The sequence below is a fragment of the Myotis lucifugus genome, unplaced genomic scaffold (genome assembly GCF_000147115.1).
Source record: "Myotis lucifugus unplaced genomic scaffold, Myoluc2.0 scaffold_287, whole genome shotgun sequence".
Taxonomy (NCBI): Eukaryota; Metazoa; Chordata; class Mammalia; order Chiroptera; family Vespertilionidae; genus Myotis; species Myotis lucifugus.
The window spans coordinates 897,871-924,054 of record NW_005871335.1 but is presented as its reverse complement, the minus strand read 5'-3'; the positions used below and the strand labels follow the sequence as shown (position 1 = coordinate 924,054).

At 47.7% G+C, this 26,184-nt stretch overlaps 1 protein-coding gene and 1 pseudogene across 2 annotated transcripts in view; one reads left to right on the top strand and one right to left on the bottom strand.

The window, feature by feature from the left end:
- MYO1D (myosin ID) overlaps window positions 1–26,184 on the top strand; it is a 256,790-nt gene that overhangs the window by 208,735 nt on the left and 21,871 nt on the right. Inside the window, exon 22 of one of the 2 annotated variants that reach the window (XM_023763517.1) lies at window positions 15,321–15,348. The exons of the other annotated variant lie outside the window; for it this stretch is intronic. Within the exon in view, the coding sequence (XP_023619285.1) occupies window positions 15,321–15,333 (13 nt within the window). The 3' untranslated portion in view covers window positions 15,334–15,348. Of the gene's footprint in view, window positions 1–15,320; window positions 15,349–26,184 lie in introns of those variants that run through there. 2 annotated transcript variants of the gene reach the window in all.
- On the bottom strand, window positions 12,532–13,297 carry LOC102434743 (annotated as a pseudogene).

The following is a 26,184-nucleotide window of genomic DNA, read 5'->3' as shown; positions in this document are numbered from 1 at the left end:
CCAGAATACAGGGGAACCAAGAGAAAAAGAGTTTCAAGGAGAGCGAATGATTTCTGGAACTTTCTAGCATGATACCTGGCTCTTTGCTGTCAAAACCTACCCCTTTCTTCAGCTGCTGCTAGACTCCTTCTCATATGCCGGCTCCATCCACAGCTGATAGTGTGCACACTGCTGCCTCTGCCCACAGTGACTATCCCCCTCCCCCTGGTGGGCCACTCCTCTTTCAGGAGCTCCCTGGGGTGGCCCCTCCTCTGTAACGGGAATCCTGCCCACCCCTCCCCGGAATTGTACACGTATTCTTAGAGATTTGGAACTACAGTTCTTCCTCTAGGTGGTGCATCTCCTTGGGTGGTAGTTATCTACTTATGTGTGCCTTTCAGGCTTTTTTAACGGAAGTCCCCTAAGCAACAGAAAAGTTAACTCAAGATTCCCTGGCACTCAATGAATATTTCTTTTGAAGTCCTGTGTTTATTTTAACAATTAGTGCTTTTTTTCTTCCATTCAAAATATTGGTTTTCATTTCATTGAGTGTTAAAGGCTTCCCGTCACTTCCATGGAGTAAAGCTGATTCTCCAGGAAGACCCTCTACGTTTGTTCTGTGGCTTCGCTTACTGTAGCACACGGCCGAGTACTGAGGGAACCGAACCCCTAGACATGTCTCTCTCGCCAGATCAGAACCCTTTCCACCACAAAGGCTGTCCCCAGTGCCCAGCACAGTGCCCAGCACAGAGAAGGCACTGATAGATATTTACAGAAGCAGAGGAAGGAGGGAGGATGGAAGAGGATGGAAGAACAGGTGAATGAATGGAAGGAAAGGAGGGAGGAAAAGGGTAGGTGGACAGAAGAGCAGATGGATGGGAGGGGGTGAAGGGTGAGTGGGTGGATGGACGGATGGATGATGGATAAATGGGTGGATGATGGATGGGTAGGTGGATGGATGGATGATGGAGGGATGGATGGGTGGGTGGATGGATGATGGATGGATAGGTGGATGGATGGATGATGGATGGGTGGATGGATGGATGGATGGATGGGTGGATGGATGGATGGATGATGGATGAGTGGAGGATGGGTTGTAAAGGTTAAAGCATAAGCAGTACAGAAGCAAAGACAATGCATATAAACTACTCTCTTAAGAAGCTTAACTAAGGTAAGATGAGGGAAAGCAGCAGCTAGAAGGGCACTGGCATTGTGGACAGTTTATTTTAATTCAAGGAAATTTTTGTGGCTGGTGGGGAGAAAAGAATGGGTGAGCTTTTGGGTCTTTTATTTCTTGGGGGAGACCTGAACATGCTTATAGGCTGAGGAAAAAGCAGGTAGCCAGTGGAGGAGAGACTTAAAATATTCACTCCACTCACTCAAGAAATAATCATTGAGTGCCAGCAGTGTGCCAGGTACTGTACGAGGGAGTGAGCATGGCAGAGCTCCTGTGGCAGGGCTTTCATCCTAGTGGGAATATAGGAGAGAGAGGAAGGACAGTGGGCTTCCACCCAAGAAGAGATGTAACCTCGTGCTGATTACTGCCTTCTTAGGAAGAGCAGAATATTTAAATGTTTGTCTAGGTCAAACATAATTATGGAGGTAAGACTGCTGGGGAAAAGCGCCACATGCATTCCAGTGCCTCCTGGGTGTGTGTGTGTGTGTGTGTGTGTGTGTGTGTGTGTGTGTGTGTCTGTCTGTCTCACATGGAGAAGAGTACTAGTAAAGCTGGAGGTGTCCAGTATGTAGTTGCCAAAAACATTTCTCTCCTGTGATTCATACAAGGTGGTGCCTTTAGGATATATAGAGGTGGACAGAGGCAGAAAAAGGCGTGGTTGAGTCCCTGTCTAGCCAGTTAGCCTGAGCTTCTCTAGTTTTTCGTGAGTCATTTCCCTTTTTTTGTGTGGTTTTCTTAACATATTCTGCATAAGACTAGCTGTTACATGCACATGGCAATAAAACATGTGATCTGAGCATGGGCTGCATGTTGATTTTTAATCTACTTCATAATTGTATTAATGTTCATTCCGAATCCACATTTTCACAGGCCCCCACCCCCAGAAGTCATTTATTTCCAGATATTGGCAGCTCCGCGTTTAGTTCCGGAGAATAAAATATCTTCAGTGTCAGAGACTACAGAAGACCTCATTTGTAACTCTAGATTAATTCTGTTCCACAGATGTTCTTAAGAAATGGCTGTGAATTAGATGAAAAGATTATTTTTAAATTACTTTACTTTGATTATGTCTGTTCCTTGTATTTTAAGCTATCCCCAAGTATTTTTAGAGGTAGGCAGAGTATACTCACAAGTAAGTTTTCTAATTACTTAGAAAACAAATTTTTAAAGACTGAAAACGTTGGACTCTGAGTTGGTGAGCTGCTCGTTTTTAATGATGCAGTATTATGGAGGCCTTTCTAATCCTCTGATATTAACTGAAAAGTTTTGCTTTAATCTTTGCCAGAGGTTAGATCACGAGACAAAAATCACACAAAAAAAACACCAAAAATCACAACTTTGGACTAGAAACATTTTTATATTGAATATTGCTTCAAGTTAATCAGTGCTGAAAGCTCAGAAAATCATTTTGTTTTCATGGTACTTGTAAATAGATTTGATATAACATAGATAATGAGCTTTAAATTAAATTATTTATATGTAAGTATTCACTACCGTAGAATCCTGATTTAGGCACCTTTTTGTGGATTCAATCCTTTTCCCAGGGTTTTCACACTGCATTTTCACCTCACAATTCCCCTGGAAGGTAGATAATGGAGGTAACAGTATCCTTCGTGTGACAGATGAAGGAGACTTGCCCCAAGTGATAGAGATAATAGACGCCTGCATATATCACAGACCTGCCACCAAAGAGTTCATAGTCCAGCCGAAACCGGTTTGGCTCGGTGGATAGAGCGTGGGCCTGCGGACTGGGGGGTCCCAGGTTCGATTCCGGTCAAGGGCATGTACCTGGGTTGCGGGCACATCCCCAGTGGGGGGTGTGCAGGAGGCAGCGGATCGGTGTTTCTCTCTCATCGATGTTTCTAGCTCTCTAGCTCTCTCCCTTCCTCTCTGTAAAAAAATTAATAAAATATATTTAAAAAAAAAAAAAAAAAAAGAGTTCATAGTCCAGGCCAGAAGCAAATGAGCAGTAAGATAAATCTCATTCCCACCAGCAGAAGTTTCACACCACTGCACGCAGAGTTTCATGCAGTGGAAGGTCCGAGCGTGCTCTGCCTGAGACCCTCCTAACATTCGCAGAAGGTGGCCCCGGGGGCACCACTCACTGCCCATCTTTACATGGTAGTGTTTATAGTCATAACAGTCATGTAGTTTGTGGAGAGAGAGAGAGAGAGAGAGAGAGAGAGAGAGAGAGAGAGAGAGAGAGAAATAAAAAGTGATAACGGCCCTGGCCATTCTGCTCTATTGGTTGGAGCATCATCCCATACACCAAAAAGATGGTGGGTTCGAGTCCTGGTCCGGGCACATACTTAGGTTTCAGGTTTAATCTGTGGTTGGGGTACGTGTATAGGAGGAACCAATCGAAATTCATTCTCTCCCTCTCTCTCTGTCTCTGTCTCTCTCTCTCGTCTCGTTCAGAAAGGCAGCTTAGCCTGCTGGCTTAGCTCTGTGGTTGAGCGTTTACCTATGAACCAGGAGGTCATGGGTTTGATTTCTGGTTAGGGTACATGCCTGGGTTAAGGGCTCAATCCCCACTGTGGGGCCTGCAGGAGGCAGCCAATCAATGATTCTCTGTCATCATTGTTGTTTCTATCTCTCTCTCCCTCTCCCTTCTCTGAAATCAATAGAAGTATATTTTTTTTAAAAAAGAAAAGAAAGGCAGCTTAGCTTCCCACTGGTCTGGGGTGCATGTTTCTTTCCCACAGGACAGAGGGTCAGAGTCAGCGAGCTGCTGAGAGCCTCTTGCTGGGCCCAGACAGATCCTGCCTTGGCCGTCACTTCTTCCTAGGCCCCTTCCTCATTTCCCTCTTCTCCCGTTCGTACCTGGATACTCTAGAGGGCAAGCTTTGGGCCAACACCACATTCCCTCCGTTTGGGGCTCAGTACAAGCTCCAGCAATGATTGCTGTTCATCGGCGTTACGAACGAAGTAAGAGAGGCTTTTAAACGAGGCTGTCCAGATGCAGGCTGTAAGCTTCCCTCCCCTGGAGATGGAAGACCACAGCTGAGGCCAGATGGTCACCTGGGATGTCCTAGACCTAGAAGGTGCTGGTGGGTTGGAAAAGAGAATCATGGAAGGCTTGGTCCGAGCATCTATGATTCTAAGGCAGCGGAAGTCACCTGGATGCCTCTGGACACAGGAGGTAGGACGCGGTGACCCCTATGCAGTGTGGGAAAGCGAGGCATTTATTTAAGTCACCTCATTGCTTTGCGCTGCACACTCCTTAGCTGTTAAATTGGGATAAAAATAGCTGCCTCGTGGGCTTTTCCTGTAGGTTAATTTAAATCATGAAACAGAATGTAAAATGCCTGGTACAGTGTGTGTCAGGTGCTAAGTAACTGAAGGGTACAGTTACGGACTCACTGACTAACAGGTGCCGTAACAAGTACAAAGAAGGCTGATGGCTGCTGCGCGTGCAGTGCGTTCCTCCTTTCTGACTTGGTCGGCCTTCAGGAATGGATCGCAGCAATGGTCTAGGTCAGGGGTAGGGAACGCCCGACCCGAGGGCCATATAAAGCCTAAGAAATCATTGGGTCTGGCCATGCCAAGGCGCTAGGGGTGGGTTAATTCAATGTTTGACCAAATATAACTGGCTAATTTTTAAGGTGATAATTTCATATGGGCCACAAATGATGTTATAAATATCCAAATGGCCCTTGGATAGAGGGCCTTGGCAGAGAAAAGGTTCCCCACCCCGGGTCTAGATGATGCTCACAAAATAAGCAGATATCGCTTTGAACTTGCATTGGGGCATTGCTGATCTATCCAGTAAGCCTTAAGGTTTTATAGGATATGAACGACAATGGAATTTGGCGTCCTCTCTTGGGGTCTCTCCTAAAAGGCAGAACTCATTTGTCCGTCTGTGGATGTACAAAGATTTGGGGAAGCAGTAGGTTCTCTTTAAACAGGATCCCTGACAGTGATCTCCCCAAAAATCCTTTGTCTGCTGCTCTAGGAAGGGCGCTGGAAAGCAGCCAGCATGTCGGAATTTAAAAGACCGCCGGTACAGATCAGAGATGTGTGCTAAAAATACTAAAACCCAGGATTCATCTGCAGGCAGAAGAGACTCTGTATGCCCCCTGCTTCTGGATTTGCTGGAGCCGCGATGGCTCCGTGTTATTTGGGGATGACTGATTACGGAGCCATGGTGTTCCTGGGCAAAGACAGACAGAGCTCAGAGCTTAGGCAGAGGGATGGTTTCCATGGCAATAACATCAGCATCTGAGTGACTTCCTGTCACAACAAGTTGGTGATTTAATGAGTTCATTACTGAATTTCAAAGGAAAACCCGAGAGTGGGTGAGCTACTGTTCAGCCCTCAGAGTGTCTAAGTCCACAGTGGACGGCCAGCTTCTTTAGTGCAGCATAGGGATGGGTACGTGCTCACAGCCGGCCGTCACAGGGCAGCCTGGGGGCTCGGGGCAGGCGGGTCAAAGGAAGGGAATCCGCTGACTCTGCACCACCTGGTGTGTGAAGGCCTCGGTTCCTGTTTGCTAGGAGTCTCCACCATACGCCTGCCCTATTCAGACCCAATGAGATTCATTGTCACCGCAGTCTCGCCCAGCGCTGCGGACACATACCCCCAAGTTCCCCAGGTCCTTTAAAAAAAAACCCAGAAAAGAGAAACATCTTAAATTCTATTAGTGTAAAACAGAAGCAAAGGGGGAAAGGATGTCAGCCTACTTCTGTTCTTCAGTATAGAGCAGAGAGACACTTATTATGGAACCAAAAAAATCACCTGGCTGTTAGAACATCAGCCCACGCACTGAAAGGTCACGGGTTCAATTCCAGGTCAAGGGCACGGACTTGGGTTGCAGGCTCAATCCCTGGCCCAATTGGGTTGCATGCGGGAGGCAACCAATCAGTGTTTCTCTCTCTCCTCTTCCCTCCTGCCCTTCCTCCCTTCTACTCTCTAAAAAAAGCAATGGAAAAAATATCCTTGGGTGAGAATTTTTTAAAAAAATCATCTGGACACGTTCAGAAAAAAAGGTGTCATTTACATGGGTGATTGCACGTAAAATTTGAGCTGAGAGGTTCTGTAGCACAATAAGACTGTATAACAACGAACTTTTCCCACCTCGCTGACAATGTTCATGAGAATCTGCCGCCTGCCCAGCAGAGTAATAGAGCCTTAGTCTGATCCGTTACCCAGGGGCCAGACAGGGGCAGGAGAGAGGCAGTGGTCACCATTCTTCAGAGCGGCTCATGAGTAGGAAGTGGAGTGGTATTCCTCCCATTTTCCAGATGAGGAAACTGAGACCCAGAGATGCTTGTCCCTTGCCGCCAGCAGCCACGGCTGGTAAGCGGCGAGTCAGGATTTCAGCTCAGTGCCCTCTGGCTCCTCCGCCCGCGTCACTGTCCAGTCTGCCTAAGGAGAGGGCCACACTCCAAGCCACAGGTGCTGGGGAGGAAGGGTCAGGAGAGGGGGGCTCCGTGATGGCGCGTGGCAGGTGGGCACATTCCTCGCTCCTCCATTGACCCCATGCAGGTGCTGGAACGCAGGTGGGCCAGGTCTGTGCTCACTTACAAGGAAGAGAGGAAACTCAGAGAAGGAAAAGTCACAGAGAGCTCAAAGTACTCATGTTTATCCTCTATCAGATATTTTACCAGATCAACTAATGAGGTAGGAAATCTGGCTAATTTGCATACGCATTTATATAGGATGGGGCAAACGTAGATTTATAGTTGTATGTGAAACGCGGGTTTTATTCTTATATTATTACTTATTATTGTGTTATTCTCCATAGGAACGACTGTAAACCTACTTTTGTCCCACCCTGTATATGTACGTGTGTGTATATAGACACATATGCGTAGGAGGTCAGGGTTGGGGGGCGGGGAGTGGGCACGTGCCAGTGTTGCTCCTTTTCGGTCTTAATAAAGGGAAGGAAAGGTAATTGCTGATGCTAGGAAGCCTCTGAAGAGTATGTCATTGAGTCTCATTTTCTCCATGTGAATGTACTGACTTTGAGAATTGCCATCTGGCGTGTTTTCCTGGGACCCGGGAGAGCTGCCGGCCTTTGTTTTTCTAAACCTAATCAGTAAGATGCACTGGGGACAAGACAAGAGAAAGGTTGCTAGTATTTGCTAAGAGCACTGCCCACGATGTGGCTAATAACGAAATTTCTCCCTACTCAGTCGTCCTCATGTTTGGATATAAACTCTAAAATATAAATTTTTTTAATATATTTTATTGATTTTTTTACAGAGAGGAAGGGAGAGGGATAGAGAGTTAGAAACATCGATGATGAGAGAGAAACATCGATCAGCTGCCTCCTGCACACCCCCTACTGGGGATGTGCCCGCAACCAAGGTACATGCCCTTGACCGGAATCAAACCCAGGACCCTTCAGTCCGCAGGCCGACGCTCTATCCACTGAGCCAAACCGGTTAGGGCTAAATTTTTTAAATATATCACTGAAAAGGAAAAAGAAGACTGAACCAAAAATATATATATATAATTCTGTTTGTGTAAGATTATTTGTGGGTGTTAAAGAACTTAGAAAAAAAGAGATTTATTTCTACAGATGTATAGGGATAGCTTTGGAATATTAAAAAGTTGCAGAGTAGCCTAGTTTGGCTCAGTGGATAGAGCATCAGCCCTCGGACTCAAGGGTCCCAGGTTCGATTCCAGTCAAGGGCACATACCTTGTTACAGGCTCGATCCCTGGCCCTGGTCGGGGCGTGTGGAGGCAACCAATCAATGTGTCTCTCTCACATTGATGTTTCTCTCTGTCTCACTCCCTTCCACTCTCTCTAAAAATCAATGGGAAAATATCCTCAGGTGAGGATTAACAAAAATAAATAAATTTTTTAAAAAGTTGCAGAGAAAAAAAAATCCATCGTTTCATTAAGTTATGCGTACATTTTGGATAGTACTTTTTTTTAAAGGCCAGTGTTCTTATTTTTTAAAAAAATAAGCAAGGCCTTACTGCTAGCGAGGGCGCCTGGAGTGATGCAGTGTGGCAGCCTTTATCTTTAAAATCACTCTCACCAGGTTCACAGACATGTGGATTATAAATAATCACTGGAGTGGAGCTCAAGATCTCTGGCTCCCAAGTCCTGCCGCCCTGGCTTGGATACCCTGGGTTAGGACACTCGCGACCTCTGAGGTCACAGGGCGTTTCCCACAGGCCTCCCTGGGTTGATCACTGACTGAGCTTAGGATCGGGGCGGGGGGATGGGGGGGCATTTAGAAAGCAGCCATTCCTTCTCGTGCTCACACTGCTGGCTCTCTCTGAGCATCACCTCCCACAGGGCCTGCAAATGCATTTTCCAAATGCTGCCAGGTGTGAACCTCATGCTGCCTTTGCTCTTTAGATGCCCCTTCCAGCAAAGCACACGTGTCTGAACCTGTGCGTCAGTAAAGTGTTAATAAACAGACGGGGCCACCGCTGAAGCAGGGCCTGACCTGCGTCACAGAGACGCAGTGTGTCTGTCCTGGGTCACGTTGCGGGAAGCAGGCAGCGGGGCAGGTCTGCACACGCACGCACGCAGGGAAGGGAAGGACCAGAGCCTCCTGCCAGGCTCGGGGGCCCAGGGGAACAGAGAAGTGCTTTAGTCTGGATGCAAGAGGAAAAATCTCTTCTTTTCCCTGGGGAGATGTTACTCTACTGCTGACCCCAGTAGTAGGGCCAGCGGTTCATTTTGCAGGTGCATTTCCTACTCTTTGCCCCTCTGCTGGGCATTTTTATATAAAGATGGGCAACACATGAGGCAGGCGGGCAGATGCCATCAGGAATGGTCAGTGCTGTGATAGAAGTGAGCGGGCAGCTGTGGGAGCTCCCAGGAGGAACAGCAGCCCAGTGGGAAGGGAAGGGCAGTCTTCAGAGCCAGGGGAAGCATCCTGGAAGAGCTAGCGCTCAGGAAACCCAGAAGGGGGCGGAAAGGGGAATGAGCCAGGCTGAAGGCAGGGAAGAAAGAGACCGTCTTCTACAAAAGCAGGGTGTGCTGAAGCCGGGTCAGGGCACTCTGAGAGTCGAGTACTGCTGCTTGTGAGGTGGGAGGGGCTACGGAGGAGACTGCCCTGAACAGAGGGTTAAAGTGATGACAAGGGGCCAACAATAGGCAGGGGCCAAGTGCCTTCAGATGCCGGGTAGGTAATAGCAGTGTGCCCGGGTGCAGGGGATCTGCCACCTGCCCGGGACCCTGCTAAGCCTGTTGACATGCATGTACTCTCCCATCCATCTGCGTATTCTCTCGGAACTAAAACTGGGCCAGAGACTCTCTGATTTGCCCTAGCTGGCTTGGCTCAGTGGATAGAGGTCAGCCTGCGGACTGAAGGGTTCTGGGTTCAATTCCGGCCAAGGGCACATGCCCGGGTTGTGGGCTTAATTCCCAGTGGGGGGTGGGAGGGCATAGAGGAGGCAGCCGACCAATGATTCTGTCTCATCATTGATGTTTCTATCTCTCTTCCTTTCTCTTCCTCTCTGAAACCAATACAAATATATTTTTTAAAAGACTCTCTGATTCTATAGACTATCTATAATAATAAAAGCATAATATGCAAATCGACCAAACAGCCATCCGGGCGTCCTTCCGGACGAACCTGGGGTTGCAGCCATGGGATCAAAGCAACCACTGAGACTGCAAGGGGGCGATTGAGGCAGCTGCCACGGCTGTGAAGGCCTACTCTTACACGAATTTCAGGCATCGGGCCTCTAGTCTGTGTATAAAGAGCTTTATTGGAATACTAGAAGCCCAATGCACAAAATTAGTGCAAGAGTAGGCCTTCCTTCCCTCGGCTGCCGGCACCGGCTTCCCTCTGGCCTCCAGCAGGCACCTGGGACCTTGGCTTCCCTCACAGCCCCAGCTTCGTCCAGAAGTGTAATTAGCATATTACACTTTTATTATTATTATAGACTAGAGGCCCGTTGCATGAAGAGATTCGTGCAATAGGCCTTTCCTTCCCCTGGCTGCCGGCACCCGCTTTCCTCCGGCACCCGGGACCCAGGTCTTCGAGGCTTCAGTCTTCGAGGCTCTGGATGGAGCCTTCAGTCTTCACGGCTCTAGACGGAGCCTTCAGTCTTCGCTCCGCCACTTCGCCCCTACATATGCAAATTAACTGCCATCTTTGTTGGGTTAATTTGCATGCTCTCCTGATTGGCTGGTGCGTGTAACAGAGGGACGGTTAATTTACATGTTTGTCTATTATTAGGTAAGATAATTCACATACCACACAATTCACCCATGTAAAGCCTACAGTTCAGTGGTATTTAGTATAGTCAGAGTTGTGTGATCATCACCATAATCAACCTAGAACATTTTCATCACCCCAAATAAAAACCTCACACCCTTTGGCAGTCACCCCTCCACCACCATTCCCTTTAAACTGCTCCTTAGCTAATCCCCTTTCTGTCATATATATGTGCCTATTCTGGACAATTCACATAATGGAATCATATTATATGTGGTCCTCTGTGACTGGCATCTCTCACTTAGCTCAATATTCTCAAGGTTCATCTAAGTCATAGTAGGTATCCATAATTCATTCCTTTTTACTGCCAAATAATATTCCATTATGTGGGTTCATGCAGCATTTTGTTTATCTCTTTGTCAGCTGATGAACATTTGGGTTGTTTCTGAGTTGGGCTACTCTGAGTAATGCTACAGTGAACATTCATGTACAGTGGGGCCTTGACTTACGAGTTTAATTCGTTCCGTGACGGAGCTCGTAACTCAAATTACTCGTATGTCAAATCAAAAAGTGAACGAGTGAGACACGTTATGCTGGGCTGATGTTGTGGCGTTCACTGTGACGTTCGCTGCGCCAACTAGGGGTGGAGTATCGGAATCTGGCTCGTAACCCGAATTTTAGCTAGCAACTCAAAGCAAAAAATCGGCCGAGAGACGGCTCGTATCTCAAAAAACTCGTTAGTCGGGACACTCGTAAGTCAAGGCCCCACTGTATAAGTTTTTATGTGGACTTGTTTTCATTCTTCTTGGGTATATTCCTAGGACTGAAATTGCTGGCTCTTATGGTAACTCCATGTTTAACTCTTTGAGGGGCTGCCAGATTATTTTCCAATTTCTCTGACCCTTGCTACTAATAGTTGTTATTTGCCGTTTTTAGTATAGTCATCCCAGTTGGTATGAAGTGGTATCTCCTTGTGGTTTTGATTTTTAGCTCCCCGATGACGAACGATGTAGAGCATCTTGTCATGTGTTTATTGGCTATTTTTATATCTTCAAAAAATGCCTATTTAGATCCTTTGCCAGTTTTCTTAATTGTGTTGTGTTCTGCTTATTGCATTATAAGAGGTATCAGATATATGATTTGCAAATATTTCTCCCATTCTGTGGCTTGGCTTTTCACGTTCTTGATGGTGTTCTTGGAAGTCCAAAAGTTTTTAATCTTGAAGTCCAATGTATCTATTCAATTTTTCTTTTGTTTCTTGTGCTTCGGTTTAGAGATCATTTGAACTTGATCCTGGGACTTATGGATAGGCACTGAAGGGATTCAAGTTGTGGAATGACTTAAGATATGTGTGTGTTTTTTTAATCAAACTAATGCATGGGTTGGCTGGTAATGGCTCCCAAAGGCATGTCCATGTTCTAATCCCCAGAGCCAGTGAATGTTACTTATTTGGAGAAAAGGTCTTTGTGGATATCATTAAATTAAGGTTCTTGCAATTAGGAGATTCTCCTGGATTATCCAGGTGAGTCCTCAAGGCCACCACACGTGCGCTTAGAGGAGAGGGAAAGGCAAAGGGAGGTTTGACACACAGAGAAGGCGGTGGAGGGAGAGCTTGGAGGAATGCAGCCACCAGACACTGGAAGCAGCCAGGAACCCAAGAGCCTCTGAGTCTTTTTTTTTTTTTTAATCAAAGGGAGAAAGTTTATAATGAAAAGATAAACAACATGCTTCTGCTACTGCTTTGGACATTACCTATTGACCTTTGACTATAAGGGATGATGGTTTATTTAGCTGCCTTTAGTCTCTCCCTCCCTCCCAATTATTGTTAGTTTTTTCATTATTGATGATTTACTGGTTACTTAAAAAAATCACTTTATTAAAAATAGCAAATTTCACAAATATTAATATGACACATTGATAACGCTGGCCATTGGAAAACACATCAGTGTGTGTACTGAGTGTCCAACGTAAACAGAAGCTGGGCTGCCGCCCAAGCATCTCCAACATGGGACCAACAGCGGAAGAAGTTAGCTGCGCTCAGGAAGGATGAACCCCTCGGCCCGTCCACAGCACGGGGCACCGTGCATAACCCAGAAGGCAGCAGTAACCTCTGTGTCACGGTCCTGACGAAGCCTCCAACCAGGGCCAGCCTCCGGTGACGGTGAAGAACGGCCAGTCACGCGTGCTGAAGGCAGCATGTGAAAACAGCCGTGGCATTTGCGCTTCATGACTTTCATTCCTCATCGTGGAAGATGACTCTGCTATGGGTTCAGCTGGGAAAGTAAAGAATGCTGCTTTTCTTCAAACCACAGGGAAGCCACTGCGTTTCATTTCAGCTGCTAGAAGTACTGGGAGCATCTTGTGCACCTGCCAAACGGAGCTTTTGCCGGGATGGATTCCGTTCTTCTAAACCCGACGGAAGCCTCGCCAGACAGAGGCTCTAGCTGTTTCCCTCGTATCCTCAGGAAGTTCCTCTGACTCCCCACAGAGCTCCAGGTTCAAGCGAGCTCATTTCTCCTGCTTTCCCCGAAACACGCTCCATCTGCTCGGTGGAAGGTTCCCTTCCGACGCTTGAAGTTTTCCAGAGTGGAAATCATCCACTAGGCCCAGCAGCCCCGCCCCCTCCGGACCCCCCCAGACCTCAGTGTGAAGGGAATGCTGAGCACCTTTTCCGGCTCCACCCCGAGGCTTCGTCTTTTCTCTCCTCACTCCTTTTTGCTTTGGTCTCTGGAGTTGACTGTGATGCTGGATTTGAAAAGCCTGTATTTTGACTTACTGGAATGGCCTTTTGGGCAGCATTCGCAACCTGCGTAGAGTGGGCACTGAAAGACGTAGGACTCCCTCCTCCTCACCTTCCACTCCTCCATTGCTTTAAGTTCCTTATTGCACCAGGCCAGCTTCTTACGACCTGAGGAAGGAGGGGATCGGTCCTCTTCCTCAACCTGCCATGCTTCCTCTCCTCCTCCTACCTACTATCGGTTACTTTTCCAACGCAAAATACTGCATCATCAGATCTAAGGTGCCATCTATTTTAAGATGCCCTGTTATTTTATATTCCACTAAGGCAGTGGTTCTCAACCTTCCTAATGCTGCGACCCTTTAATACAGTTCCTCATGTTGTGGTGACCCCCAACCATAAAATTATTTTCGTTGCTACTTCATAACTGTAATTTTGCTACTGTTATGAATCGTAATGTAAATATCTGATATGCAGGATGTATTTTCATTGTTACAAATTGAACATAATGAAAGCATAGTGATTAATCACAAAAACAATATGTAATTATATATGTGTTTTCCAATGGTCTTAGGCAACCCCTGTGAAAGGGTCGTTCGACCCCCAAAGGGGTCGCGACCCACAGGTTGAGAACCACTGCGCTAAGAGAAAACACACTGCCAATTATATTGTTAGGGTATCATCAAGAGTGAGGAGCGCCCTAGCTGGTTTGGCTCAGTGGGTAGAGCGTCAGCCTGCGGACTGAAGGGTCCTGGGTTCGATTCCAGTCAAGGACACATGCCAGGGTTGCGGGCTCAATCCCAGTAGGGGGTGTGCAGGAGGCAACCAATCAATGATTCTTTCTCATCATTAATGTTTCCATCTCTCTCTCCTTCTCCCTTCCTCTCTGAAATCAATAAAAATATATTTTTTTAAAAAAAATAAGGAGCATCCCAGTTTCAAAGATATTAAAGGATTTTTTAAAATGTGAGCTTTAGAATCAGTGAAATATTTAAAAAAAAAATTTTCATGCCCCATCAACTTCAGGTGCCATCTTGTAAGTCACCCCTAAGCGTAATAGATATACGTGCCCCTTGAACTTCCCCCAACTCTTGCTTTTTTTTTTACATTGTTAATATTTACATTGTTTTATACTTTGATGATTGACTCTAAATCGAAACCAGTAACTAGCCTTTCTGTTACTATAATTTCATAAACTTGGTTTCCTTCAGAGCCGACAGTATGGGAGGATTACATTTTCTTCTCTATGGATGCATTGTTTTCTCTGGGGACCCCTTTAGGGCTATATGACCTCTGTTGCAAGTATTCAGCTCTTCCATTATGGCACAAAAGCATCCAGAGACAATATGTAAATAAATGGATATGGCTGTGTTCCAATAAAACTTTATTTACAAAAGCAGGCAGTAAGCCAGATTTAGGCCTTAGTTTCCCATCCCCTGGTCAAGAAGAATAAATTCTGACCCTCCTATCTTAGAATACAATTAAGATTTCAATTTGAAAGGTTTTGAATAATCTAAATTTAAAGTGACTGTGGACATGCATGGGTCACACAAGATAATTTAAACACCTGAAAATCTAAAAATCTTGAGATGCGGTTAATAGGGATTATCTCAGGATCCCAGGAGGAAACCAGCTGCTAAATTGCGCCCGTGTGCGTTTCTCCATTCCTTGGGTAAATCAACTAAGACAGAACAGAGAAATGTCTTTCATGCGGCCGCACATTTCTGGGTCAAAGGTGGCCTTTCAACCTCAAAAATAGAATCCTTCCCAACCTCCACTTCCTGCTGACAAGAAGTGTGTTCCCCCCTTCGATTTCTAACTGTGAAAGGATGCAATTCATGGGACTTTATTCCAAACCACCAACATGAAACCCTGGGCAATGAAGCTTCAAGGAGTCGGTAACAATTGCTAGAATACTGCCAGTGTTTAAGGGTGTCAAGTGGAAAAGTCTACAGATCAGACCAGATCCGATTCCAAGAAACAATCCAAACCTCAGGATAAAATACATACTGCCTAATATTTTCTTATTCATACTCTCATTTTTTTTCCACCTTACATGTAATTCTGAGAATAGTAATTCTAGTGTGGTTCTAATAAATTGGCCTTCCCTTTAGAACTAGCCGTTTGAAAATCAAGGAAATTCAGTCAGCACATAAGTAAGCCTCATCACTCATTTAACCCAAACAGCCCTATTAATGGGTCATTTTAATATCTAAACTAATAGGAACCCACTCTATCCAGCTGTAACACTTCAGAGTTTTAACTGATCTTCTTTTGTTTTCCCTCATCCAGAGATGACTGGTGACTTCTCGTTGGCTCGCTTTCTTCTAGCCCTAGGAACTAACAGAATCAGAGTCTGTAGCCCTGGGACCCTTAACTCTTTCCTGCTCCCTTGTCTCTCAATATATTCTGCCTCATGACTTTGAGTACCAACACTCTCCTCAGGAATAGAGTTAAGTATGAGAAAGAAATGTGTCCTTCTCCCTCAGATTGCTACAGTCTTGTTTCTATAGGGAAGACACTCTGAGATCTTCAAAGATATTACCTAATTGTTCCTGTGTTGTCTATCAATCCTCCTATATAATAAAAGGGTAATATGCAAATAGACTGGACGGCAGAACAACCAATCAAAGTGTAATATGCTAATGATATGCTAAGGCTGCTCAACCGCTCGCTATGATGCGCACTGACCACCAGGGGGCAGATAGTCAACTGGTCGACCAGTCGCTATCATGTGCACTGACCACCAGGGGCAGACAGTTGACCGGTCAACCAGTCACTATGACGTGCACTGACCACCAGGGGGCAGATGCTCCGACCGGTAGGTTAGCTTGCTGCTGGGGTCTGGCTGATCAGGACTGAGCAAGATGAGCTGGACATGCCCTGGAGCCCTCCCACGGTCCCTCCCCGGCCCAGTCGTGCACTGGTGGGGTCCCTCACCTTGGCCTGCACCCTCTCGCAATCCAGAACCCCTCAGGCAATGTTGGAGAGCCGGTTTCAGCCCGATCCCGCAGGCCACTCCCCTTGGGAGGGCACAGACATGGGGCTCATGGCTGGTGAGCGCTGCTGCGGTAGTGTGAGCCTCTCCCGATCGGGACTGATTGGGCATAAGCCCACGGCAGGCACAGTGGGGCCAGGATGAGCGGGAGCAGCAGGTAGGAGCTGCAGGCGGCATTGGACTGTGGATTTGGGCCCAATCCCTGCAGGCCACCCAGAGGGACCCCACCCATGCACGGATTAGTACACTGAGCCTCTAGTATTATATAAGTGCAAGCTATTGTTTCTCTTCAGAGAGACTGAAATATTTTTTCAATCCTCACCCAAGAATATGTTTTATTGGTTTTAGACAGGAAAGGGGGGAGAGAGAGAGAGACAGAAACATCAATCGGCTGCCTCTCATATGTGCCCCAACCAAGGCTTGAACCCGCAACCTATACTTGTGCCCTGACCAGGAATTGAACCCGAAATCTTTTTGGTGTGCAGGACAATGCTCCAACCACCTGAGCTGCCAGGCCGGGGCTGAAATCTTTGTTTCAAAAAGTATGTTTTTCAATTAATCGCTTAATTATTTTAATATATGCTTTGCAACAAATGCTATGTTCTGTGTCATAAAGTGAAAACTTAATCAGCAATCATACTTAAATGAGGCTATATTTTCAGTTTTATGCTTTAAAAGGACCTTTTTGTGTAGGCTAAAGTGTGATCTTGTTTTCCCAAAAGTATACCCTTCTAACACTGCTTATGGATTGAACTTCAAATTTAATTAAGACAGAAAAGAACCTTTAACGGAAAGAGCATCTGTGCTTCTCCGTTCAGGAGGTAAACCACCCCCCACCCCCCAACCCCACTGTGTAAAATTCTCAGGCGCGCTCTCCATGTCTCCTGTTACTTTGCAAAGACTAACGTAGCCCAAATGGCCACTGGATACAGCTGTATGGGCTTAGCTGCATGATTTTCATTTTTCCGGAGAACAAAACCTTTGTGTGCTCACTTTCCACTCTCTCAGGCCCCCGGACTGGCAGGGTGACACCTGCTTTTCCCTGCTGAGTGACGTGCAGCAGCTGGGAGGGTGGGGGGAGGAAGAATTAACCATATTTCACTCACTCAACTCCATTTCTTCTTGTGCCCCCCACCGGCTGGGTTAACAAGACCAAAATGTGTGCCCAGATCCACGGAGGGGCCGAGGAGAGAAAGGAGGGAGGATTTAGTTGGGAGTGAAAACACATCCCAAAAATGAGGAGTTAAGATTAGCCCTGGCATTTGTTAGTGGAGCACCCATGGAGACGCCCCCCACCCTCTTCAGCTGTTCCCTTCACCCGTGGCCGCAGATTATCTCCGGACGAGCTTTGATATCACACCCGTTAAGCATTTAAACCTTCCCTACAAAGCAGTCCTCCCGAGAAATAGGCTCTTCCCTGTTTACATCGGCCCTGTGTTACCTTGCCCAGGGATGGTCGTCTTTAAAAAATACGTAATTTTTTTTAAGTATTGGTTGTTGTTTGTTTTCCTAATTAGGAAAATAATGACTGCATGCTCATGGGGAAAGTTTAGAAAACATAGAAAAGTCAAAAGAAAAAAATTAAAGTCCCCTAGAACTTTGTCATGCAGAAATAAGTGCCCCTCCTAGTTTAGTATCTGATGTGATGGAAAGACATTTGGTACCTTGGATTTCTCCTCAAATATACTGTGCGGGGTTGCCCACGAACACAAACCTGCATGCTGTCCTTTAGAAAGTAGGTTTGTGGACCCTGGCCGGTGTGCTCAGTGGTTAGAACGTCGGTCCACGCGCCGAAGGGCTGTAGGTTCGATTCTCAGCCCAGGGCATGTACCTGGGTTGCAGGTTCCACTGGGGCCCGTGTGGGAGGCAACCAATCAGTGTCTCTCTCTCTCTTCCCGCTTTCTCTGGAAAGGCAATGAAAAAAATATCCTCTGGTGAGGATTAACTAACTTAATTAACTTAAAAATGTTTGTCGTAAAGATAAGTTTAAAAACATTCTTAAATCAAAAAAAAATGTTTGTTGGACATTTTGGTGGTTTTTAAATTTTTTATTATAATTTGTGCTGTGATGAGCATCCTGTGATCCATCTTTGTTGGTGCTTCCGATTACTTCCTTAGGATAAACTCCGAATGGGGGAGGGGGAGGAGGAGAGCGCGGTGTAGCAAACAGAAAAGCGGTTTGAAAGTCAGGGCAGCAGGAAGCGTGGCACGTGGAGGCCTGAGATCACTGGAGGGGCTGGAGGCAGGAAGCCGGGAGGGAGGGAGAGGCAGGAACCCGAGAGGTGAGCAGATCACAGAGGCGCCAGGAAGCATTTGGACTCCCAGCCCCCTTCCCCCCCACACACACACACACACACACCAGCCCCCCAGGCAGTGAGGGACTCAAGGTGGGTTTTAAGCTAGAGACCGGATTTGTAACTTACATATTTACCTTTTACTAAGGTCATTCTGGTTCAGCTTAAAGAGTTGGGGGCAGGGGGACAGGGATACCAGAGAGGATGCTGTGAGCAGCGATTGAGGGGAGATGCGATGAGAGTGAGGTGGCAGTGTGGATGAAGGGAGAGATCTAAAAGGTAACATCACAGGACTTGCTGATGGATGCTGCATAGCTGGAGAGGAAAGGCCGCGTCAGGGAGGACCAGCAAGCAGGCTTCTGGCTGAGGGGTGGCTGGACAGCACACCCAGCTGCCTCCCCGCCAAGTGGAGATGCACAGGGGTTGTTGAATCTAAGGTTTGGGGTTCAAGTGACTGGAGATATGGATTTGGGAGTTACCAGCATATAGAAAGTACCTGAAGTCATGGAGGTGGAGGGAAGAGGAAGGGACAGAAGATGATTAAAAAGTAGGAAGACAAGCCCTAGCTGGTTTGCTCAGTGGTTACAGCTTCAGCCTGCAGAACGAAGGGTCTCCGGTTCGATTCCCGGTCATGGGCACATACCTCGGTTGCAGGTTCCATCCCAGGTCCCGTTGGGGCACGTGCAATTGGGGTACGTGCAGGAAACAACCAATCAATGAGTGTCTATCTCGCCCCCACTTTCCCCTTTACTCTCTTAAAAAAAAAAAATCAGCCCTAACCGGTTTGGCTCAGTGGATAGAGCGTTGGCCTGCGGACTTAAAGGTCCCAGGTTCAATTCCGGTCAAGGGCATGTACCTTGGTTGCAGGCACGTCCCCAGTGTGGGGTGTGCAGGAGGCAGCTGATCGATGTTTCTCTCTCATCGATGTTTCTAACTCTCTATCCCTCTCCCTTCCTCTCTGTAAAAAATCAATAAAATATATATTTTTTAAAAATCAGTAGAAAAAATATCCTCAGGCGAAGTTTAAAAAACAAAGTAGGAAGACAGAACGTGCTGGACCACAGAGAGTGCTCTACAGCCACCAGGGAGGTCAAGGAGCAAAAACCAAGGCAAATCGCCGACTACTGACTGAACTCAGTGCCGTAGGAATCCCAGGGAAGCCGGGCGCAGTAACGAAGTCCAGCTTCTTAAAGTCGATATATCTCGTTCATTTTGTAACCACCCAGCAAGATAACCTTCGTGTAGATAAAGCTACATGGGATCGTTTCTCACCCATCAACGGGAGAGTTGGGCCTCGGCTCTGCTACAGCGACACGGGCGCATCAGTCTCTCGGACTCTTAATACCTGCGTCAGGTTTTCAGTGAGACTGTCCACCTGATACTGGCTCCCATCCACTTTTAACATTCCCCACGTGTGCTCCTCAGACGAATTAATCCAGATACCCCACTGAGGGGAACTTCTTGGGAGGCCATAGGTCACCCTAAGATGCTGGCACGACACAGTTTCATCCGCCACAATCGCTTCATTTCTGAATTCGTGTCTTGGCGTAGGCGCCATCTGTCGCAGATGTAAGCTTGTGTAGAGGCTCCGAAGAAGGCAGATCCTATCTGGTTGGGAGATGGAGATCAGAGGAGTCACAGATGGATGTGCATTTTTATCATTCCTTTGTCTCTGGCTTCTCCCCGCTCACCGGGGCGTGGCCAGTGGCATCCTCAGTCTCCACATCAGAACCAGAGTGGTGCATTCCAGGACCTGAGCTGTTCTCATCCTGTAGGAGCCCGTGGATCAGCTGCTTGGTACTGTGGTTTGTGGCCAGATCGAGACAGCCATTAAGATCGAGTTTATGCTTAAAGGGCAGTGGCCTCTGAGACAGTACCGTTGTGCGATTCCTGTTGAGACATGAGTTGTTCCTGCCCAGTAAACAAATTATTGAAAACAACATCTGGCGCTTCATCCTTCGGAAGCTTCCCTGTTGCCTCTTCACGTTCCAGCGTTATTGTCTGTGTATATTTTGACTGCGCTTTCCTGGCTGATCATGCCTGTCAGGTGTCGGGGTGATCTAGCCAGACCTTCTCTGAACGCCCTCCGGCGCTCATCGTCAGGCGTGCCCAGGGTCTTGCTGTGCGATCAGTGCAGCGGTGGTTCCTGCTGAGCCAGGCTTAGGAAATTGAGGACGAATGTTTCTAAGTGCTGAGCTGGTCCCCACCCTTGGTTGTTGTTTTATGGTTTCTTTGTGTTGTTGTTGGTTTTGTTTTGTGTGTTTTTTTAAGGAAAAGCAATGGCCTTTGTAGAGTCTTTTTCCAACAACATTCTTATTTGCCCTCCTCAAGGTCGTTCAGTGTTGCAGAGTAAGCTTACCGTATGACCAGAACTCTTTCAGGTGAAATGATCCGTTTAAACCCAAAATTGAAAGTCCTGGAAGGAACTCAGAGTTGTAGGACCCTGGAGACTTAAGAGCTAGAACCAAGGACTTGATCATAAGCAAGACCCACTTTCTCCCTCCAGCCCCGCTCCTTTCTCCGCTCCCCTAACCCTGGCCTACTCCACGCTCTGCACTGGGGAAATCGGCCCGGGCAGCTCCAGGCTTGTGCTGTGCCAGCAGAGCAACCTGAAGGAAGAGAAAAGCCTTTCCTACTTGAAAACAGATGAATCTCACGGACGAGCTCTGGTTAGCTCACATGCCCTCCATCCAGGCTGCAGCACCAAGGCCAGGGAACAGGGCCCAGATGTCATGCCTGTCCCTGAGGGTGGGAGTGTGGCCTGTGATGGGCAGCACGGCCCGTGGTTGGAGTGGGGTGGATCCACTCTCCAAAGGGAATGAAGGCAGAGCACCGAAGAAGGGGGCAGGCAAAAACCAACATAGGCTGTGTTCAATATCAAGATGTTCTCTCCTCGTGAACGATCGCTCTCGTGATTACCCCAGAGTATCCTTATGAGTCACCACAAATTATATTCTTGGAATTAGACCAACAGGCAATATTTTTTCTACCCTTCATCCCTGTAATTTTTTTTATTATCCCTCATATTTCCTTATGCTGTACATTATATTTTGAGATATCATTGTTAGAGTTTTAAAAGTGCTTTCACATAATCTCATTTAATTCTTACAATCATCTGAGTCCCACGTGATTGTAGTAAACCTGTTTTACAGATGGACGAAAGTAGACGGGCTCTGTGGCTTCCCCAAAGCCACAGACACAGTCTAGCTGGGGGGATCACGAAATCAGATCTTCGCCCCTTTGCTAGCTCCTCTGGGTGTCACTGCCTTAGATATCTGTCACCTGTGTGTTTAGTTTTGGTCTTGGTTTGGGCGTCAGTTCTTGGTTTCTCTCTGGAGAACTGAGACTGTGCCATCTGCTTTTACTGCAAACCCCCATGAAACTTGCTCCGTGCTGTGAGGACTGTGAGCGTTCAGTTAGTGCTGCTGGCCGGTCATGAAGGCAGGGTTTAGGACGCTGTTGCTCGAGGTAGATACAGCCAGCGCCCGGTGGGAAGACTGTGTGGTCCCCACCTTGGTTTCAGGTCAGAAGTCAGCACAAGGCCTCTCGCAGTGTGAGGAGTCTTGTCTCTGGAGAGCCCCTTGGAACGCTGCCAAGGCTGCGAAGCGTGCTTGGGGGTTTCTCACCTCCTGGGCCCCTTTTCCAGCTCCCATCTGAGAGGCCATAGAATCACTTTAGCGTCCTCAGCCTGAAGCCATTCTGTAAGCAAAAGGCCACACCCCGCAGTTCAAGCTCCCTACATTCCTCTTTTTTAAAATTGGTCATACACCCAAGAAGATAACATTTATTCCTAAGAAAGAGTTCTCGTACGCTTCCTCGGGGAGCAGCTTCTTCGAGCTATAAAACAGGTCCTTCCCCATCCCTGGGTCTGGCGGGTGTGCCCCTCGCCCTTCTGTCCAGGCTGCTCGCCCCTTGCTAAGCGACGGCTTACCTTCTGCTGCTGCCTACTGTTGTCTCCACTGTGCGTCTGCGATGCCTCCCGGACCCACCCTGACTAAGCTGGGGGAGCTTGTTTCATGGTTCTTTTCCTCATTTCACAAGTACCTGTTCCGACTTACCATGAGTTACTCTCAGAGGTGACCTAGCCCTGCAAAGCTCGATAAGAACCGTTACTGAGTCAAATACAGGAGGGGGTGTGTGTGTGTGTGTGTGTTCAGGGTTTCGTACTGGCTGAACCTGCTAAATATAGTAACATGAGCTGTTTGCTCTTCTCTCTTATTAGTCCTACCATCTAATGCTTGTTGGCACCAAATCTGAAGTCTCATCAAAGGGCACACCTACCTGTCTGTGTTCACTCCCCATGGCTTCTGTAACAAATCACCATAAACTTGGTGGCAGAGACAACAGAAATTTTTCTCAGTTCTGGAGGCCAGCGGTCCAAAGTCAGTATCGCTGATTCCATTTTGGCCCAAGGTCAAAGGATTGGCAGGACTGTGCTCCTTCTGGAGGCTCCAGGGCAGAGTGTGCTCCGCGTCGCCTCGAGCTTCTGGGGGCTGCCAGCACTCCTTGGCTGGTAGCCTCATCATGCCAGTCTCTGCCCCTGTGATCACATTGCCTTCTCTTCTGTCTGTGTCAGGTCTCCTCCGCTCTCTCTCAAAGGACGCCTGTGGCTGCATCTGTGGTCCAGTTGGACCATCCGGGATCATCTCCCCATCGCACGAGCCTATGCAGTCACATCCACAGCGTCCCTTTTTTTGCCGTATCAGGTTCCAGGAATTTGGATGTGGAGATCTTTTATGGGACCATTATTCAGCCTACCACACTACCCTCCCCGTAATTCCCGTACACCTGCCCCCACGTTCTAGGTCAGGATTGGTTCCTCTCCCTGTCAACTTCCTGAATCTCAGGAGACATTCGCTGCGCTTGTGATTTCTGCCTTCTGACTTGCTGCCACCTGCAGTGGCAACAGGGTCCGTGGTGTCTTACCGCCAGCTCTCCAGTGGGCAGAGGAGGCAGACCCTCTGATCAGGCCACCTTCTTCCGCAAACCATTGGTCCTGTGGGACAGGAGAGGTGCGAGCCTTATGCGGGCCGATCCCGGGTATACCAGTTCTATTGCTGCAGAAATCAAGCTGTGTTGCTTTTGTTTAGCTCTGACTAGGGCAGGAGTTGTCTTGCCTCTGCCTTTCCGTCAGGATCTCCGGGATGTGAAATCCATGAGGACAGAGAGCAGGTCTTTGGCGTAGAGTCCACTGTGCCTGGCAGTGTCTCTCTCCATGGACTCGACACACAGTTACCAATCATCTCTGTGCACATACCCCCAGGACAGCCACACGGACCCTCCCTCCTGTGGTTGGCCACCACCAGCCAGTCGTCCTGCCAGCATCCAGGGTGGGTTGGGCAGCACCGGGCACAGCCTCAGATGCCACTGGGCAAAGAGTTGAATCCTGTGCCAGATACAGTGCTGCCCTTATGTGAGTCCCGTGTTGTTATCCTACACACCGCGGACACCACTGCTTAAAAGACCACTTGATGGTGAGGCTGGGAGAGACACCCATTGTGAAAAGAATGAAAAGCAGCTGTAGAGAGACCAGCAGAGGGGCTGCGTGGAGCTGCTGGTCATGGCCGCTCTTGGCATTCGTTCCTATCTGCTTACAGCAGAAGGTGGGTATGGGGTGAAGGGACGTTAGTGGAAACTGCATGTGACTGAAAATTTCCTCTCGACTGTAAGGAGAGTTCTCTTGAAAGGAAAGGAAAACAGTTCCAGATGGTCAATGGGAGATTTTTCTTGGTTGGAAACCGATGCTTTCTCCTCGTCAGGAATAACTATGCCTTGAAAATAGGGGCCCAAACTTTCCCGTCCACAAAAATAAAAAAGGCCGTTTCATGAAAAAGAATGACCAGGTACAGATAAACAGTCTCAGTTCTTTTCAGTGACCCGGCCAGAATTTTCACTTGTCATTTGTGTATTTATCTCAGACACAGACACTGTCTAGGAGTCTGTAGTGTTGCATTTTCATACCTACATGCACAATTGAAGAAGGTTCTTTTCAAACTCAGAAGTAACAAAGGACTTTGCTTGAATAGATTTTGTGATAAAATAGAAGGTTTGGAGATGATTCGAGGAAAAAGAGTTTGATACAGGAGGCAAAAAGACTACAAAGGAGGCAAAAAAAATGGAGAGAGTTCTTGATGAGTCTGGAACATTATTCAACAAATATTTGCAGAGCACCTACTATGTGCTGGGCCAAACACTGGGCTAGGAAACAGGGATGCAGTGGTGAATAAGACCCAGACCCGACCCAGGAGTTTCCAGTCTAGGGGGGACTGGGTGAGCAAGTAGGCGATTACATCCGATATGTTAAGTGCATCCAGGGGACAGCTGACCTGCCTCGGGGGATCAGGAAAGGCTCCTGAGAGTAATGTCGCTGTTGAGACTCAAATGACAAATAGCAGTGGGTCTGGAAAAGGGACCAGAGTCTTCCAGGTGGGAACTGCGTGTGAAAGGCCTGGAAATTAAAGCATCGTGGTAGACGGTGTATGCGGGTGAACCAAGAGACTTAACAGCCGAATGACCTAGAGCAGGGGTGGGGAACCGGTGGCCTGAGGGCCGTGGAAGGCCTGCAAAACCATTGGGTCTGGCCCTGCCAAGACCCAGTTGGGTTGAGTTCATGAAACGTTTGACCACATAGAACAGGCTAATGTTTAAGTTGATAATTTTGTGTGGCCCTCGAATGATGTTATAATTATCCAAATGGCCCCGGGCAGAAATAAATAAATCAAGGTTCCCCACCCCTGCCCTAAAGAGACAGGGAAGCATGTGGAGGACAGAAAGGATGACAGGGGAGCAGGAGGCGGCCTGGGGCCCCGTCCAGTCTTCCCCTGGCTGAGTAACTACCTCCTGTACCTTTCAGCCATGGTCACTGAAGGTAGGTCCCCAGCAGCCAGCCAGCCCCTTCATCCTCTCTGCTTTTTCCCCAGGAGACCGAGGGCGGGGCTCCTAAATCCAACTGGAGAACTAGGGGGAGGGCCTTCTGGAAGCTGTCAAGACCAGAGCCCAGCACACTGTCTCTGAGAGTTCTGACATCAGAACCTGGCAGTTGTGGGCCCGAGGAATTTGGGTCCTGAAAGTTGAAATTTGTCTTCCTTTCCAGCAGGGTTCTGGCTTCATCCCCAACCTGGAGCAGGCTCTCTGATGCACAGCTCCGAGGTTGCACCTTAGATTCTGGGAGAGAGAAAATAGTGCTTGAGATCCCCTGACAAAAATACAAGGAATTTTAGAAATTACCTGACAAGAAATACCAAGTGCTACCGACTGGAAATCAAACCACGGCAGCTGCTTCTCACAGCTGCCAACCGCGTGGTGGCTGCCTTGGAACCGGCTAGAGTAAATGAGGCTAAAAATACCCACGAATGGGTAGCTCCTCAGGAGCGGGGTCCCTGGGTGAGGTAGCCACAGAAACCCACCTGGGGGAGTGGGGGGCAGGGGAAGTTTGTCTTCCGGCCACTGGATCCGTGGTCAGACGACTATTACCTGGGAGGCCGAGGAAACAGCACCAGGAGCCTGTAGTTCTCATTCATGTTAATTGATTGAACCTCGAGTGGTACCCATTTTACAGCTGGTGAAAGGCGGGGGGGGGGGGAGCATGTTGGCACCTGAACTCTTTCAGACTGAGAATCCCTAATCTCGCTATAATCTAAGTCCAATTGATTTCGCAAGGAAAAGAAAAGTAATTGCAAATATGAAACTTCTCCATTGTTTCATATGCCTGAGCTGAGTCGAGTGGGGAGTTTGTGACGCTCTGCTAAGAAGCAACCCTTTTTTTAGTTGCGAAACTGAGACGGGGACTTTCTCACCAAGAGAAGAAAAAAAGTAAGTTGGCGTCAGAAGGAAGCATGCCCCGCCACAGACAAAAGCAAAAGGA